Here is a 15,771-nt window from a genome sequence, read left to right on the forward strand (position 1 = left end):
TAGATTGGGCTTTATGTGACCATTCGTCGCGGGAACCTTGAGGAGAAAGATTTCAAGCGCCGCTATGGGAATTAACTCTGCCATTCGTAGTGCATGTTCTGCTTTTGGACTGACGATGACGGATATATGATATTTAAAGGGGACAATATAATATGTAATTTTACTTTACATAACGCTTTTCCGGGCCGTGTGGTGCGGGCGAGCCGTGGAAAATGGACAGAGCAGGCGGCCGCGGTGAACATAGTGGCTGCAGTTCTGGGCGCAGGCTGCGGGCGCCGCTGCTCACCACGGAGGCGAGGAGGGAGCGGAGCGCTGCAGCCAGCCCCGCCCGCCGGGGCCCGTCTCGCTCGGCCGCCGCAGCGCCGGGCGCGCTGGCTCGGCGTCTGGGCGGTCCCGGAGCGGCCGGCGCGGTGCGGAGCCGGGCTGCGGCGAGGCGGAGGGGGCGGCGAGAGCAGGTCGCAGCGCCGAGCCGGAGCGACAGCGTCGCGGAGGAGCCCGCGGGCTTTCGTTGCCAGCGGCGCCGTGGCGGAGATGGCAGCGGACGCAGGGAGGCGCCGGGGCGGCCGGGGCCGAGGGCGAGCGCTGCTGTGGTGCGCCTGGGTGGCGGCGTGGGAGCTGGCGTGGGGGCAGCTGCGCTACTCGGTGCCCGAGGAGATGCAGAAGGGCTCTTTCGTGGGCGACGTGGCCAAGGACCTGGCGCTGGAGCTGGCAGCGCTCCACGACCGCGGCGCACGTGTCGTGTCCGAAGGTAGGAGTCAGTATTTTGCTCTGCATGAGAAGACTGGCCATTTAGTGACGGCGGCACGGATAGACAGAGAGCAGGTGTGTCGGCTGCTGGAGAAATGCGTGCTGCACTGTGAGGTGATAGTGGAAGGCGAGATGAAGGTTTATGCCATCGAAGTGGAAGTCAGAGACATTAACGACAACACGCCCAGCTTCCGAGAGGCAGAAATAAAGCTGAAGGTGAGCGAGACAACAGCACCAGGATCACGGTTTTCACTCACTGAGGCTCACGACTCGGACAGCGGGAGCAATTCCGTGCAGCGCTACGAGCTGAGCGGCGACGAGCACTTCTCCCTGGCCGTGCAGACGGCACCCGATGGGGAGAAGCGTCCCGAGCTGGTGCTGGCGAAGGCGCTGGACCGGGAGGAAAGCGCCTTTCATGACCTGATGCTCAGGGCGATGGACGGCGGGGAGCCGGCGCACACGGGCACGGCGCGGATCCACGTGGTCGTGCTGGACGCGAACGACAACACACCAGTGTTCAGCCAGGCGGTGTACACGGTGCGCGTGCGGGAGGACGTGCCCGTGGGCTCCACGCTGCTCACTGTGAGGGCCACCGACGCCGACGACGGGCTGAACGGAGAGGTGAACTACATTTTTCAGAAAATCTCTGACATGGCATCAGAGATTTTCTATTTAGACCTTGAGACCGGGGAACTCTCTCTCATGCGTGAACTGGACTTCGAAGAAATTTCAACATATGAGCTGGAAGTGCAAGCACGAGATGGCGGAGGCCTTTTCGACACAGCAAAAGTCGTGATCGCAGTGACTGACGTGAACGACAACGTGCCCGAGATCTCCGTGCGGTCGCTGGTGAACGCGGTGTCTGAGGACTCTCTGGCCGGGACGGTGGTGGCCCTGCTGCACGTGCAGGACCGGGACTCGGGGGTGAACGGGGAGGTGAGGTGCTCGCTGAGCGCGGGGCTGCCGTTCCGCCTGCGGAGCTCGCTGAGCAGCTACTACAGCGTGGTGACGGCGAGGGAGCTGGACCGCGAGGAGGTGTCGGAGTACAACGTGACGGTGCGGGCGACGGACGGCGGGTCGCCGGCGCTGTGGAGCAGCGCGGTGCTGCCGCTGCGGGTGCTGGACGTGAACGACAACGCGCCGGTGTTCGCGGAGGCGCGCTACAGCACCCGGCTGCGCGAGAACAACGCCAAGGGCGCGCTGGTGCTGCGGGTGCGGGCGGCGGACGCGGACTGGGGGCAGAACGCGCGCGTGCGGTACCGGCTGTGGGAGGGGCAGGTGCGGGGCACGCCGCTCTCGTCATACGTGTCAGTGCACGCGGAGACGGGCGTGCTGTACGCGCTGCGCTCCTTCGACTACGAGGAGGTGCGCGAGGTGGGGCTGTGGGTGCAGGCGGAGGACGGGGGCGCGCCGGCGCTGAGCAGCAACGTGTCCGTGTGGCTCTTCATCGTGGACGAGAACGACAACGTGCCGCAGGTGCTGTACCCGCCACCGGTGGCAGCAGCAGCAGCGGGTCCGGGCTTGGGCTGGACGGGCGTGGAGCTGGCACCGCGCTCGGCGGAGCCCGGGGCGCTGGTGGCCAAGGTGGTGGCGGTGGACGCGGACTCGGGGCAGAACGCGTGGCTCTCCTACGAGCTGGCCAAGGCCACGGAGCCGGGGCTCTTCCGCGTGGGGCTGCACAGCGGCGAGGTGCGCACGGCGCGGTCCCCGCTGGCGCGTGACGCGCTGCGGCAGAGCCTGGTGGTGGTGGTGAAGGACCACGGGCGGCCGGCGCTGTCGGCCACGGCCACGCTGACGGTGGTGCTGGCCGAGAGCGTGGCCGAGCTGCTCTCAGAGCTGGGCGGTGCGGCGGCGCCGGGCGAGCCCCCCGGCAGCCTGACGCGCTGGCTGGTGGTGGCCGTGGCGGCCGTGTGCTGCCTCTTCCTCGCCTTCCTACTGGCGCTGCTGGCGCTGCACCTGTGGTGCCGGCGCCACTCGCGGCTGCTGGCAGTGGGCGGCGGCACCTTGTGCGCTGTCCCAGCCTCGCCCTTCGTGGGCATCGACGGCGTCCGTGCCTTCCTGCACTCCTACTCGCACGAGGTCTCGCTCACGGCCGGCTCGCGCAAGAGCCAGCTCCGCTCCCCGGGCGCCAGCTGCTCCAACATGCTCACGCCCGCGCCGCCGCCCGACCAGTGCGCTGCGCTGCTGCCCCAGGAGCCCTCGAGCGCCGCCGGCCACAGCGGAGACGCCCTGCTGGTGAGTCCCTCGAGCGAGACTTTCAAAGTCCTTCCTTGTGCTGCCCGTCCTCCTGCCTTTGCTCCTCCGTGGCACTGCTTGTGCCTTTGCTTTCCTGTGCGTCGTTGCTTCTGCCATGTTGTGGGGGAGTAACAAGCAGAAGTAGAGGTCTAGCTGGGGATGTGGCTACGAGTGCTCCCAAGGTCCCTAGTGCTGATAGAATTTGCTTTTGCAGCACTACAGATGGTGCGCAACTGTCACAAACGTAAATGGATTTTTATAAATATAGTTTCTTCATGTTTTGAACTGCCCATTCCTTGAGCTGGGCCTTTGAGGCCTGTGCCTCGTTGTTACTCGGTTTACCGCCTTTCGTGTGTCATTCAGCTGTTCTTCTGAATGTTAGGTTTTTGGGTGTAGACGTACACTTTGCGTTAGTAGTTGTATCACAGATGTTGCATGTTCTTGGTGACATGTGCTTTAGTCAAATGAGACTATCTTTAAGTAGCATGTGGGATGACCCAGTGTTTTGCCTTAGGTGCACATTGTTTGTGTACTTTTTTTGCCCTTTCCCATGCCTAGTAGATCTTTTTTTGTATAGCGTGATGAAACTGTCCCTCTGTTTGCTGAGTCATCCTGTACAAATGGCTTTACTGAGAAGTAGAGGGTCATTAATTGTGATCCTTATGTCCCTAATGTGTGCATAGTGTTGTTTTATGAATTCTGCTTGGCAGCGTTACAGACAGTGGGGAATGATAAGACCTATGCAGCTGTTTCATAGTGAAGGGTTCTTTATTTTTCTTCTTCTGTGCTGTGTGACATCTTGTCCCTTCCTTTAGCAGCTCCCGCTTATAGTGCAACTACTTCTTTTAATGTTAACTATTTGAAATCTGGATGTATTAGTGGTAGAACATAGTGTACAAATCTGCCCTATGAGGAACAGCTGTGAGAGCAGGCCCTGTTTAGCCTGGAGAAGACTGAGGGGGGGATCTATTAAGTATCTGAAGGGAAGGTGTCAAGGGGATGGGGCTACACTCTTTTCAGTTGTCCCATGCGAAAGGAGAAGAGGCAATGGGCAAAAACTGAACCACAGAAAGTTCCACCTAAATATGAGGGGCACTTTCTTTCCTGGGAGGGTGACAGAGCACTGGCAGAGTTTACCCAGAGAGGATGTGGGGTCTCCTCCTCTGGAGATATTCAGAACCCCCCTGGATGCAACCCTGTCTAAGATGCTGTAGGTGACCCTGCCTGAGCAGGGGGGTTGGACTAGATGATCTCCAGAGGTCTGTTCCAACTTTAACCATTCTGTGATTCTGTGATTCCAAGCAATGCTGGAAGAAAGGTTAAGAAAGTCTGCATTTCTCTTGATGTGCTGCTTCTGAATGACTTGCTGACCACAAAAGCCTGCTCGCATAGCAACTTTGTTGGCTGCTTTATTGGAGGTTCCTGTTACCCCTAGGGTGGTACTGGTCCATTTGCTTTACTGTTCATCTTGTAGACGGTGGTAACATTAGAAGAAGAGGTAAGATAAAGTGGAGGGTATGGCTGTACTTGGTCCTAAGGTGCCTGAATGCCAGTAACATTGTCGTGTGCTATTTGGCAGTGCTACAGATGGCTTGGAGGTAAAGGAAATGATCAGGTTATTGTTCGCACATTTTCTGTGAAGACTGTCCATTGCTGACTTAGTCTATCACCGACCTCTTATAATACAGCTACATCATTTCAGGTCACGTCAGGTGGTTTTAAACATCCCTATACTAATGATGTCACGAGCATTTAGGCAGAGTGAGATTCCATGTAAAGATGTGCTAACTAGGGGTAAGTGACCCTCTTGCGTGCTTACTCTGTCTAAAGTAGAGTGTGAGCATTTGTTGGTGAGGCAGACCTTGGCGACAGGGAAGGGTGTGTTCACAGAGAAACTTTAGGTCCCTTCCTGGCAGAATGGTGTGAACCTTTGTTCCCAGAGAGTAGGTTTCTTTGCTGATGCTGATACAGGCTTATGACATTGTGCACGCCAGGGCACTGGTGTCTCTGTTGCAGCCAACTCTGGCCTCGACTAAGGAGGAATACAAAGGACTGGGTTGATTTGACTCTGTTCCTAGGTGCTGAGGACCAGCATCATCTGGGGAAGGTGCTTGGAAAAGGAGTGAAGCTTGTGGTGTGTTCTGAGCCTGACCATCGCTCTTGCCTCGGTGGTGGGGAAACGAGGCATGAAGAGTCTTTGTAGGGACAATGCATTCCCTGGTTGTGCCTAGGATTCAAAGAGAAGAGCCATCACCTCAAGGAGGGAGGGAGCTAGTCACAGAGACAGTGTAGTCTTCTTGTGGCTCTAAAGTACTGCAATAAATCCTACTTCCATCACTGCATTGAATAGAGATTGATGCATAGCATGGAGGGAAGTAGAGCCACCTGGGCCTTTACCAGTGTTGGACATGTCTTCCACTTGTCATTGTGTCAGAATGTTCATCATGTTAAGTGTTAACCAGTGGGTGGTGACAGAAGGATGAACGTGACATGTCAGAATGCAGTGTGCCTTTTCCAAATGGGAGGTACTGCTACCTCCTCCCGGAGACCCTTCCTGGGTGTGCCTGTGTATTGCTGGTTGCCTGCTGGAATGTCCTGCTTTGGGAGAACAGTGAGCTCCAACCTGTAGATGGGGTAAGGGGCTGGAACAGCAAAATCACTGCTTGCTAAAATTCAAATTGTGAAATGTATGTGCATAAGATACAGGCACCCCTTGACCTAAGCAGGGAATCACCATTGTGCTCTTCCCAAGGTGCTTTCCTATGTACTGTGAGTGGAGATAAACAACTGTATGTTTACAGAGGGCAGCCTATCCTTAGGCCTGGAAAGTATGGGTGAAGGGTGTGAAAACAAGCTGGAGTACGGTTCCCAGTAGGGAGTGGAGCCCGTGATGTCCTTATGAGAGGACAGAATGCCTTCTTAGTTCTTCGGAGAATTGGAGAGCGCTTGTGTCCAGTCGATATCACTGTCTCAGTGGACCTGAGAGGTCAGAGGCAACGCACTACAGTGAACACTGCGCCAGCCTAGAGACGTGCTCTAAAATCAATCAATACACCTGCTGCTTATGAAAGATGTATGTTTCAGTTTTGGTTTCTTCAAGCCTTTATCAGGTGGGAGTTGAGTGACGGCTCTACCAGTTCCTGGAGATTGCATCTCTCCCGTTTTCCTCAGGCCTCCAACGGACACTGTTGGAAGAGCTTTTGTGGTTTCTTGGGTTTGATTTTTTGATGGCAGGTCCCGTGTCACTGAAGGTTTCTGAACACTTGCCTCTCTGTGGGAATGTCGTCACACTGGCATCCTCTACATGTGTCCAGCTTTACCGTGTTGATGTGACCAACAATGTGTGGATGGACTAGGTACTCAGGAACTTCACTTCAGATAGCCTAAGCCTGGATAAGGCCTGGTAACAGGACTTTTGCCTAGAAGCTCCCCAAGGCAACAAGGTCTCAGGCATAACAGTGTGAAATCATTTTTACAGCAGACCTCAGACTGCAGAGTTTCAGCCAATCATACCCTGAGCTTTTTATGGACAGTGTAAGAGTCAGCATCAGGATGTGCTTAGGGCAAACAATCTACATTGTTTTGTACTGTTCTTGGCCAGCCTGGTACCAATATGGAAAAGGAGCAGGTTTAATAGGCAGCTCAGTTATGTTAGTGTGCTAACACGCACGATATCTTTAGGGTCCTTTCTTCTCAATCAATATTATTTGCTTATAAAAAGGAAAGAACAAACCTCAGGCACCTACATATAAAAGTAAGGCGAGACTTAGGCAAGCTGGAAAGCGTTTGGAGGCCTGCCATAAAATCACGGACCTGATTCCCAAACTGAGAAGGAGGAATAGCTTGGTCTTCTAAGATTTCCTACTCCTTCTCCCTTTTGCTTGCAACTAAGCACAGCGCTTTACCAAACTGGTGTGGCTTACCGGAAATAGAAGTGTGAAATATTCAGACGAGCCCCTTCCCAACCTGGGCATGCGTTTCATCCTCTGCATGAGAAATCTTATTTATCACTCTGTCCTACTTATTTCTTTCTTTGCCTTCGTCCCGAGTCAGGGAATGAGTCACACTCACAGAGACGGAAGAAGGGAAAAAAATACTGACAGAGGGCTATTGCTTTCAAAGTCTTCTCAAGCTATGAAATCATTGTACGGGTCTGTTGCTTTTACTATCCTGTAGTGGATAACTACAGTAGTGAAGAAATACCTCGCTGTGCGAGTGCGAGCCGGCTGCAGTGGCGGCGCGGGGACTCCGGGTGCCGCTGTTGCCCGATGCGAAGCGCCGCAGCAGCCGCCGCCGCCGCCGCAGACGGAGCCGGAGCCGGAGCCGCGGGGCGGCTGCTCGCTCGCGCAGTGCCCGAGGCGGAAGAGCGGAGCGGAGCAGGGGCGGACTGGGTCTCGCCGCGCCGGTCGACCTGTGAGCCAGCTGCGGGGGATCTGCAGAGCAGGGCGGCGTCGGAGGACGGGAGGCGAGGCGCAGCGAAGGCGGCGAGCGGCGGGGATGGGAGCGAGGCAGGGAGCGCAGCGGCGGGCAGCAGCCAGGCACGTCGCGCTGCTGGCCGTGCTGCTGCCGGTGTGCTGCCGGGCGGCGCCGGAGCGGCTGCGCTATGCGGTTCCCGAGGAGACGGGCAGCGGCTCCCTGGTGGGGCCGCTGGCGCGGGACCTGGGGCTGAGCCCGGCAGACCTGCCGGCGCGGCAGCTGCGGCTGGTCTCGGCGGCTAAAAGGCAGCTGAAACACTTCGCGGTGGGCGCGGAGAACGGGCACCTGTACGTGAGCGAGAGGCTGGACCGGGAGGAGATGTGCGGCGACTCCGCGTCCTGCTCGGTCAGTTTCGAGGTGGTGCTGCAGAACCCGCTCAACGTTTTCCACGTCGACGTGGCCATCCAGGACATCAATGACAACTCGCCGGTCTTCAGCAAGGCAGCTCTCGATCTGGAGATCGGGGAATTGATGCTTCCTGGTGCGCGGTTTCCGCTGGAGATGGCGCAAGATCCGGATGTGGGAAGCAACTCGCTGCTCAGCTACCAGCTCACTGACAGCCCCTCCTTCTCGCTTGCGGTGAAGGAGACTGCAAGTGGCAAGAGGCAGCCCGAGCTGGTGTTAGAAGCAGCTTTGGATCGTGAGAAGCAGAGCTCCTTCCAGATGGTGCTGATGGCGGTGGACGGCGGGTCTCCGGCGAGGTCGGGCACGGTGCAGATTCGCGTCAACGTGACAGACGCGAATGACAACGCGCCCGTGTTCAGCAAAAGCGCCTACGAGGCGCGAGTGCGGGAGAACGCGCCGGCGGGGTCGCTGGTGCTGCGGGTGCGAGCCACGGACGCGGATGCGGGCTCCAACGGCCGCGTCTCCTACGCCTTCAGCAACGTGCCCGAGGCTGTCCGCGCTGTCTTCAGCATAGACAGCGACAGCGGCGACATCCGAAACGAAGGGACTCTGGATTTCGAGGAGAGGAATAGATACAGCTTCGGCGTGGAAGCGAGGGACGGGGGCGGGCTCAGCGGTCACTGCCAGGTCCTCGTAGAGGTCACAGACGAGAACGACAACGCGCCCGAGATAACGACGCTGTCGGTGTCGAGCCCGGTGCCCGAGGACTCCCCGCTCGGCACCGTCGTCGCCCTCGTGAACGTGCACGACGCGGACTCTGGCGACAACGGGAAGGTGCGGTGCGAGCTGGAGGGCGAGTCGCCGTTCGCCATCGTGGCGTCGTCGGGCAGCTCGTACAAGGTGGTGACGGCGAGCGCGCTGGACAGGGAGCGGGCGGCCGAGCACAACGTGACGGTGGTGGCGAGCGACGGCGGGAGCCCGGCGCTCTGCAGCCGCACGACGCTGGCGCTGGCCGTGTCGGACGTGAACGACAACGCGCCGGTGTTCGAGGAAGCGGCCTACAGCGCCTACGTGGCGGAGAACAACGCGGCGGGCGCGGCGGTGCTGCGCGTCCGCGCGCGGGACGCGGACGCGGGCGCCAACGGGCGCGTGAGCTACTGGCTGGCGGGCGGCAGCGCGGGCGAGGCGGCGGCGGCGCCCTACGTGTCGGTGGAGGCGCGGAGCGGCGCGCTGTACGCGCAGCGCTCCTTCGACTACGAGCAGTGCCGCGAGTTCGCCGTGGAGGTGAGGGCGCAGGACGGCGGGTCGCCGGCGCGCAGCTCGACGGCGACGGTGCGCGTCTTCGTGCTGGACCTCAACGACAACGCGCCGCAGGTGCTGTGGCCGGCGGCGGCGGCGAGCCCCGGCGCGGGCCCGTTCGAGGTGGTGCCGCGGTCGGCCGAGGCGGGCTACCTGGTGGCCAAGGTGGTGGCGGTGGACGCGGACGCGGGGCGCAACGCGTGGCTGTCGTACGAGCTGCTGCAGGCGACGGAGCCGGCGCTCTTCCGGCTGGGGCTGCACAGCGGCGAGGTGCGGACGGCGCGGGCCGTGTCGGAGCGCGACGCGGCCCGGCAGCGCCTCGTGGTGGTGGTGAAGGACCACGGGCAGCCGGCGCTGTCGGCCACGGCCACGCTGCACGTGGTGCTGGCCGAGAGCTTGCAGGAGGCGCTGCCGGCGCTGAGCGAGCGGGCGGCGGGCGCCGAGTCGCCGGCGGATTTGCAGTTCTACCTGGTGCTGGCGCTGGCGCTGCTCTGCGCCTTGTTCGTGCTGAGCGTGGCGCTGGCCGTGGCGGCGCGGGTGCGGCGCGCCGGGCCGCCCGCCGTCCTGCGCTGCCTGGGCGCCGAGCGCTTCGCCGCCGCCGGCCCCGCCTTCCCGGCCGACTTCTGCGAGGGCACCTTGCCCTACTCCTACAACCTGTGCGTGGCGCCGGGCCGCGCCGTCGCCGAGTGCGCCTTGCTGCCGGCCCCGCTCCCCAGCCGCGCCGTCGACGATCTTCTCAGCGGCGACCCGCCCGCGATGCTGACGCCCAGCAGCAGCCGTGCCCCGGCAGAGCCGCCGTCGCACCCCGACGCAGTGCAGGTCTGTAAGCCGACCCCAGCCCTCTTCTCGCACCCTTCCTTATCTTCACACCCCCCGCGTCTGCTCGTTTGTAGTTTTCGTAAGCTTTAGCAGCCTGTGCTGCTTCTCCTCGATTGTATTTGCATCTTAACGAGGAAAGGGGAGCGCCTGTTGAGGCGAATGGATGAACGGACGAATGACTGAGAACAAGCAACACTCCGGTGACGCCTTGCTTTTAGGAGCAGCAAGTGCTCCCGTAGGGTTCTTCTGCTCACAGTTTGGGAGGTATGCCGAGGGGGAACAGACCAGGGCGTAGATCGCGGATCGATGTCAGAGGCAGCAGAGAAATTAGTAACATGAATGTCTGTTGCCACACTGAATGACATGGGGATTTGCCTATGAGAGGCGCGGCGCGGCGCGGCGCAGCGCAGGCCCCGCTTCGTTTCCGCACGGGCTCTTCTCGCTCACACTAGTGACTGTGCCGACTGGAGCACGCTTTGCTAAGGCGCAGCTGCTCCAGCGCTTGTTGGCAGATGGGCTTCGACCACGTGCATCTCTGCGTAATGCTTATTGGCTATATTAAAGATAGAAAGGAAGCTCGTGTAAGGTTAGAAAAATGGCCCTTAAGCGGTGTGTGTGTGTTGGTGGGGTGGGTGGGGGGGTGGGAATGAAATGTAATTCACAGCAGCCTCTGAGGTGTGTGGGAAAGCAAAAGTGAAAGGCAGTTTGGGGAGATAAGAGGGACTGCTAATGGGAGGAATTAACAGTTGCAAAGGCTAAGGCAACGACCAGCGAAAGGATCGAGGAGGTGGAGATGTCCTCTGAAGCGCTTGTCCCGAGCGTGGAAGCCCCTGGCGGGAGAGCTATCGTCTGCCCCCCGTGCAATGAGGTCTGTAAGTCTGCACATTCCTCTACGTCCGAGTACACCACATGAAACCTTTTTTGTGCGATGTGGGTTTGGGGGCTGAAGGAATAGCCCCTTGTAACTGAGAGAAGGCAGTGACGTGGTATTTCCCGTAGGCTGGTAGCTGTCAACGTTTTCCGAGGTTGCTCGTGTTAGTTTCCATTTATGCCTTTATAGCTCACTTGATCAGCGTAGGCTGCTCAGCTGGTAAGGAAGGGTGGAAGCTTGTGCTACAGCTCTTACTTCCCGTGCTGATCGACGCGGGTACCGAGGCACCCGACTACGACAGCCTATGCGTTCCTGAAATACCGCGTAATTCATTTCCTCCTGCGACCCGCGTTTTAGGGAGGATCTTCGTTGCTGGGATGTACTGTCAGTCGTGATTTCGGGAACGAATGCGATGGGTAGCGTTCCGGTACGGGGCTGTCCTGACCTGCAGGAAGGTAGCCAGCCACTCGTACCAGAGTATCCGAGGAGCTCATGGCGCTCCTTGCTTCTCGCTGTACGCTGAGAGGGGTGAAATGTTTCCTTTCGGGACTGGGCGCCCAGGGGTGCTTCAGATGAGTGAGGGAGGTTCCCTCTCCTGTTTGAAGCGAAGCCGTGGGAACGTTTTCGTTCCCCGGGTGTGTTGCAGTCTGCAGCAGCTGCTCCGAGTTCTGCCTCGGGAGGCAGGAGGCTGCTGATCTCTTTGGCTCCCCTTGAGGCACTTCTTATCTCGGCAAGTGCCTGTAAACGGCCAGCTCTCTGAGCTTTAGCGTGTGCTGCCGCTGTGAGCTCTCCCTCGAGAGGGGAGATGTGAAGACAAACACTCAGACAAAAGGGTGATCTCTGGAGAGTGCTTGCTTGCGTGGTCCTTTCCAACCTCGGATGGCATAAGCTGCGGAGAGACTGCAAAGGAGAAGAGTCTACGCCTAGAGGGAAATACTGACCAGCTGCCAATCCGTTGTAAAGGACGGCAGCCGGACGTGTTTCTTCTGTCCTTGACGTCTGAGGCTGGATCCCCGTTACTCAGGGTCCATGCTCTCTGTTCCAGAGAGCCGAGTGGCTGCTGGGAGTTGCTTCGGAGGAGGGATGAGTGGAGGTGGTGTGCACAAAGGTCTTGGAATAGAGTGCAAGAGGTCTACCTCCATAATGACAACAACAACAACAATAACGGTGAGTTATAAACGGGAGCTATCCTTTCACAGTAGATTGGGCTTTATGTGACCATTCGTCGCGGGAACCTTGAGGAGAAAGATTTCAAGCGCCGCTATGGGAATTAACTCTGCCATTCGTAGTGCATGTTCTGCTTTTGGACTGACGATGACGGATATATGATATTTAAAGGGGACAATATAATATGTAATTTTACTTTACATAACGCTTTTCCGGGCCGTGTGGTGCGGGCGAGCCGTGGAAAATGGACAGAGCAGGCGGCCGCGGTGAACATAGTGGCTGCAGTTCTGGGCGCAGGCTGCGGGCGCCGCTGCTCACCACGGAGGCGAGGAGGGAGCGGAGCGCTGCAGCCAGCCCCGCCCGCCGGGGCCCGTCTCGCTCGGCCGCCGCAGCGCCGGGCTCGCTGGCTCGGCGTCTGGGCGGTCCCGGAGCGGCCGGCGCGGTGCGGAGCCGGGCTGCGGCGAGGCGGAGGGGGCGGCGAGAGCAGGTCGCAGCGCCGAGCCGGAGCGAAAGCGTCGCGGAGGAGCCCGCGGGCTTTCGTTGCCGGCGGCGCCGTGGCGGAGATGGCAGCGGACGCAGGGAGGCGCCGGGGCGGCCGGGGCCGAGGGCGAGCGCTGCTGTGGTGCGCCTGGGTGGCGGCGTGGGAGCTGGCGTGGGGGCAGCTGCGCTACTCGGTGCCCGAGGAGATGCAGAAGGGCTCTTTTGTGGGCGACGTGGCCAAGGACCTGGCGCTGGAGCTGGCAGCGCTCCGCGACCGCGGCGCGCGTGTCGTGTCCGAAGGTAGGAGTCAGTATTTTGCTTTGCATGAGAAGACCGGCCATTTAGTGACGGCGGCACGGATAGACAGAGAGCAGGTGTGTCGGCTGCTGGAGAAATGCGTGCTGCACTGTGAGGTGATAATGGAAGGCGAGATGAAGGTTTATGCCATCGAAGTGGAAGTCAGAGACATTAACGACAATGCGCCCAGCTTCCGAGAGGCAGAAATAAAGCTGAAAGTGAATGAAATAACAGCGCCGGGATGGAGGTTTCCGCTGGCTGAGGCTCACGACCCGGACAGCGGGAGCAATTCCGTGCAGCGCTACGAGCTGAGCGGCGACGAGCACTTCTCCCTGGCCATGCAGACGGCACCCGATGGCGAGAAGCGTCCCGAGCTGGTGCTGGCGAAGGCGCTGGACCGGGAGGAAAGCGCCTTTCACGACCTGGTGCTCAGGGCGGTGGACGGCGGGGAGCTGGCACGCACGGGCACGGCGCGGATCCGCGTGGTCGTGCTGGACGCGAATGACAACACGCCGGTGTTCAGCCAGGCGGTGTACACGGTGCGCGTGCGGGAGGACGTGCCCGTGGGCTCCACGCTGCTCACCGTGAGGGCCACCGATGCCGACGACGGGCTGAACGGAGAGGTGAACTACATTTTTCAGAAAATCTCTGACATGGCATCAGAGATTTTCTATTTAGACCTTGAGACAGGGGAACTCTCTCTCATGCGTGAACTGGACTTCGAACAAGTTTCCTCATACGAGCTGGAAGTGCAAGCACGAGATGGCGGAGGCCTTTTCGACACAGCAAAAGTTGTGATCGCAGTGACTGACGTGAACGACAACGCGCCCGAGATCTCCATGCGGTCGCTGGTGAGCGCGGTGTCCGAGGACTCTCCGGCCGGGACAGTGGTGGCCCTGCTGCACGTGCAGGACCGGGACTCGGGGGCGAACGGGGAGGTGAGGTGCTCGCTGGGCGCGGGGCTGCCGTTCCGCCTGCGGAGCTCGCTGGGCAGCTACTACAGCGTGGTGACGGCGAGGGAGCTGGACCACGAGGAGGTGTCGGAGTACAACGTGACAGTGCGGGTGACGGACGGCGGGTCGCCGGCGCTGTGGAGCAGCGCGGTGCTGCCGCTGCGGGTGCTGGACGTGAACGACAACGCGCCGGTGTTCACGGAGGCGCGCTACAGCGCCCGGCTGCACGAGAACAACGCCAAGGGCACGCTGGTGCTGCGGGTGCGGGCGGCGGACGCGGACTGGGGGCAGAACGCGCGCGTGCGGTACCGGCTGTGGGAGGGGCAGGTGCGGGGCGCGCCGCTCTCGTCGTACGTGTCGGTGAACGCGGAGACGGGCGCGCTGTACGCGCTGCGCTCCTTCGACTACGAGGAGGTGCGCGAGGTGGGGCTGTGGGTGCAGGCAGAGGACGGGGGCGTGCCGGCGCTGAGCAGCAACGTGTCGGTGCGGCTCTTCATCATGGACGAGAACGACAACGCGCCGCAGGTGCTGTACCCGCCACCGGTGGCGGCATCAGCAGCAACAGCGGGTCCGGGCTTGGGCTGGACGGGCGTGGAGCTGGCGCCGCGCTCGGCGGAGCCCGGGGCGCTGGTGGCCAAGGTGGTGGCGGTGGACGCGGACTCGGGGCAGAACGCGTGGCTCTCCTACGAGCTGGCCAAGGCCACGGAGCCGGGGCTCTTCCGCGTGGGGCTGCACAGCGGCGAGGTGCGCACGGCACGGTCCCCGCTGGCGCGCGACGCACTGCGGCAGAGCCTGGTGGTGGTGGTGAAGGACCACGGGCAGCCAGCGCTGTCGGCCACGGCCACGCTGATGGTGGTGCTGGCCGAGAGTGTGGCCGAGCTGCTCTCGGAGCTGGGCGGCGCGGCGGTGCCGGGCGAGCCCCCCGGCAGCCTGACGCGCTGGCTGGTGGTGGCCGTGGCGGCCGTGTGCTGCCTCTTCCTCGCCTTCCTGCTGGCGCTGCTGGCGCTGCACCTGCGGCGCTGGCGCCGCTCGCGGCTGCTGGCAGCGGGCGGCGGCACCTTGCGCGCCGTCCCGGCCTCGCCCTTCGTGGGCATCGACGGCATCCGTGCCTTCCTGCACTCCTACTCGCATGAGGTCTCGCTCACGGCCGGCTCGCGCAAGAGCCAGCTCCGTTCCCTGGGCGCCAGCTGCTCCAACACGCTCACGCCCGCGCCGCCGCCTGACCAGTGCGCTGTGCTGCTGCCCCAGGAGCCCTCGAGCGCTGCCGGCCACAGCGGAGACGCCCTGCTGGTGAGTCCCTCGAGCGAGACTTTCAAAGTCCTTCCTTGTGCTGCCCGTCCTCCTGCCTTTGCTCCTCCGTGGCACTGCTTGTGCCTTTGCTTTCCTGTGCGTCGTTGCTTCTGCCATGTTGTGGGGGAGTAACAAGCAGAAGTAGAGGTCTAGCTGAGGACGTGGCTACGAGTGCTCCCAAGGTCCCTAGTGCTGATAGAATTTGCTTTTGCAGTGCTGCAGATGGTGCGCAACTGTCACAAGCATAAATGCATTTTTGTAAATGTAGCTTCTTCAGAGCGACTTGTTATTTCCTTTTTTTTCATAAAGCGTGTCAATCAGTCACTGATGTTGACATCCTTCTCTTAGAACACACCTGTTTCATTTAATAGGAACTATTTTAAGTATGTGTAATCAGTATTTGGGTAATGGCATGGCAAGTATTTTGGCAGGATGAGATTCTGTGTTAAGATGTACTCCCCAGAGGCAGGTAACCCTCCTGAGGTCTGTTTGTAGTAGAGTGTGAGTATTCTTTGGTGAGGAAGACCTTACTGATGAGGAAGAGCATGTTCACAGAGATGCCTTCTGTCACTTTCTGGCATAACGACACAGCCAGCCCAGGTTTCCAACCTGGTGAATGCCAGAGCACATGCATCCGTGTTGCAGTTCATTCCAGCCTTGATCGTGGATGAATGTAAGGGACAGGGTTGATCTAAATTACTTGTTCTTGTGTCAGAATGTTCATCACTGTAAGTGTTGATCTGTGGGTAGTGATAGAAGGGTGAATGTGATATAACAGAATATAGTGTGTTT

General features: G+C 60.0%; 3 protein-coding genes across 3 annotated transcripts in view; all 3 read left to right on the forward strand.

Moving 5' to 3' along the window:
- The first annotated feature begins 447 nt into the window (after nucleotides 1-447).
- On the forward strand, nucleotides 448-5,557 carry LOC134147054 (protocadherin gamma-A5-like). Its single transcript, XM_062587793.1, has 2 exons — nucleotides 448-2,982; nucleotides 5,061-5,557. Exons 1-2 carry the CDS (start codon nucleotides 532-534, stop codon nucleotides 5,106-5,108), a joined length of 2,499 nt encoding a protein of 832 aa, XP_062443777.1. The 5' UTR covers nucleotides 448-531; the 3' UTR covers nucleotides 5,109-5,557.
- Nucleotides 5,558-7,147: 1,590 nt separating this feature from the next.
- LOC134147056 (protocadherin gamma-B1-like) lies at nucleotides 7,148-10,543 on the forward strand. The gene has a single exon (XM_062587795.1). It carries the CDS (start codon nucleotides 7,480-7,482, stop codon nucleotides 10,009-10,011), a length of 2,532 nt encoding a protein of 843 aa, XP_062443779.1. The 5' UTR covers nucleotides 7,148-7,479; the 3' UTR covers nucleotides 10,012-10,543.
- Nucleotides 10,544-12,436: 1,893 nt separating this feature from the next.
- LOC134147052 (protocadherin gamma-C5-like) overlaps nucleotides 12,437-15,771 on the forward strand; it is a 63,494-nt gene continuing 60,159 nt past the window's right edge. Inside the window, exon 1 of the mRNA XM_062587785.1 lies at nucleotides 12,437-14,979. Coding sequence (XP_062443769.1) covers nucleotides 12,523-14,979 — 2,457 coding nt within the window. The 5' untranslated portion in view covers nucleotides 12,437-12,522. The remainder of the gene's footprint in view (nucleotides 14,980-15,771) is intronic.

Source organism: Rhea pennata, chromosome 14 (assembly GCF_028389875.1).
Source record: "Rhea pennata isolate bPtePen1 chromosome 14, bPtePen1.pri, whole genome shotgun sequence".
Taxonomy (NCBI): Eukaryota; Metazoa; Chordata; class Aves; order Rheiformes; family Rheidae; genus Rhea; species Rhea pennata.

Excerpts from the sequence above, each read along its gene's own strand:
- LOC134147054 (XM_062587793.1), top strand. The coding sequence starts at position 532 with ATGGCAGCGGACGCAGGGAGGCGCCGGGGCGGCCGGGGCCGAGGGCGA. Across the intron at positions 2,983-5,060 it reads ACAGCGGAGACGCCCTGCTG|GTGCTGAGGACCAGCATCAT; the intron begins GTGAGTCCCTCG and ends CTCTGTTCCTAG.
- LOC134147056 (XM_062587795.1), top strand. The coding sequence starts at position 7,480 with ATGGGAGCGAGGCAGGGAGCGCAGCGGCGGGCAGCAGCCAGGCACGTC.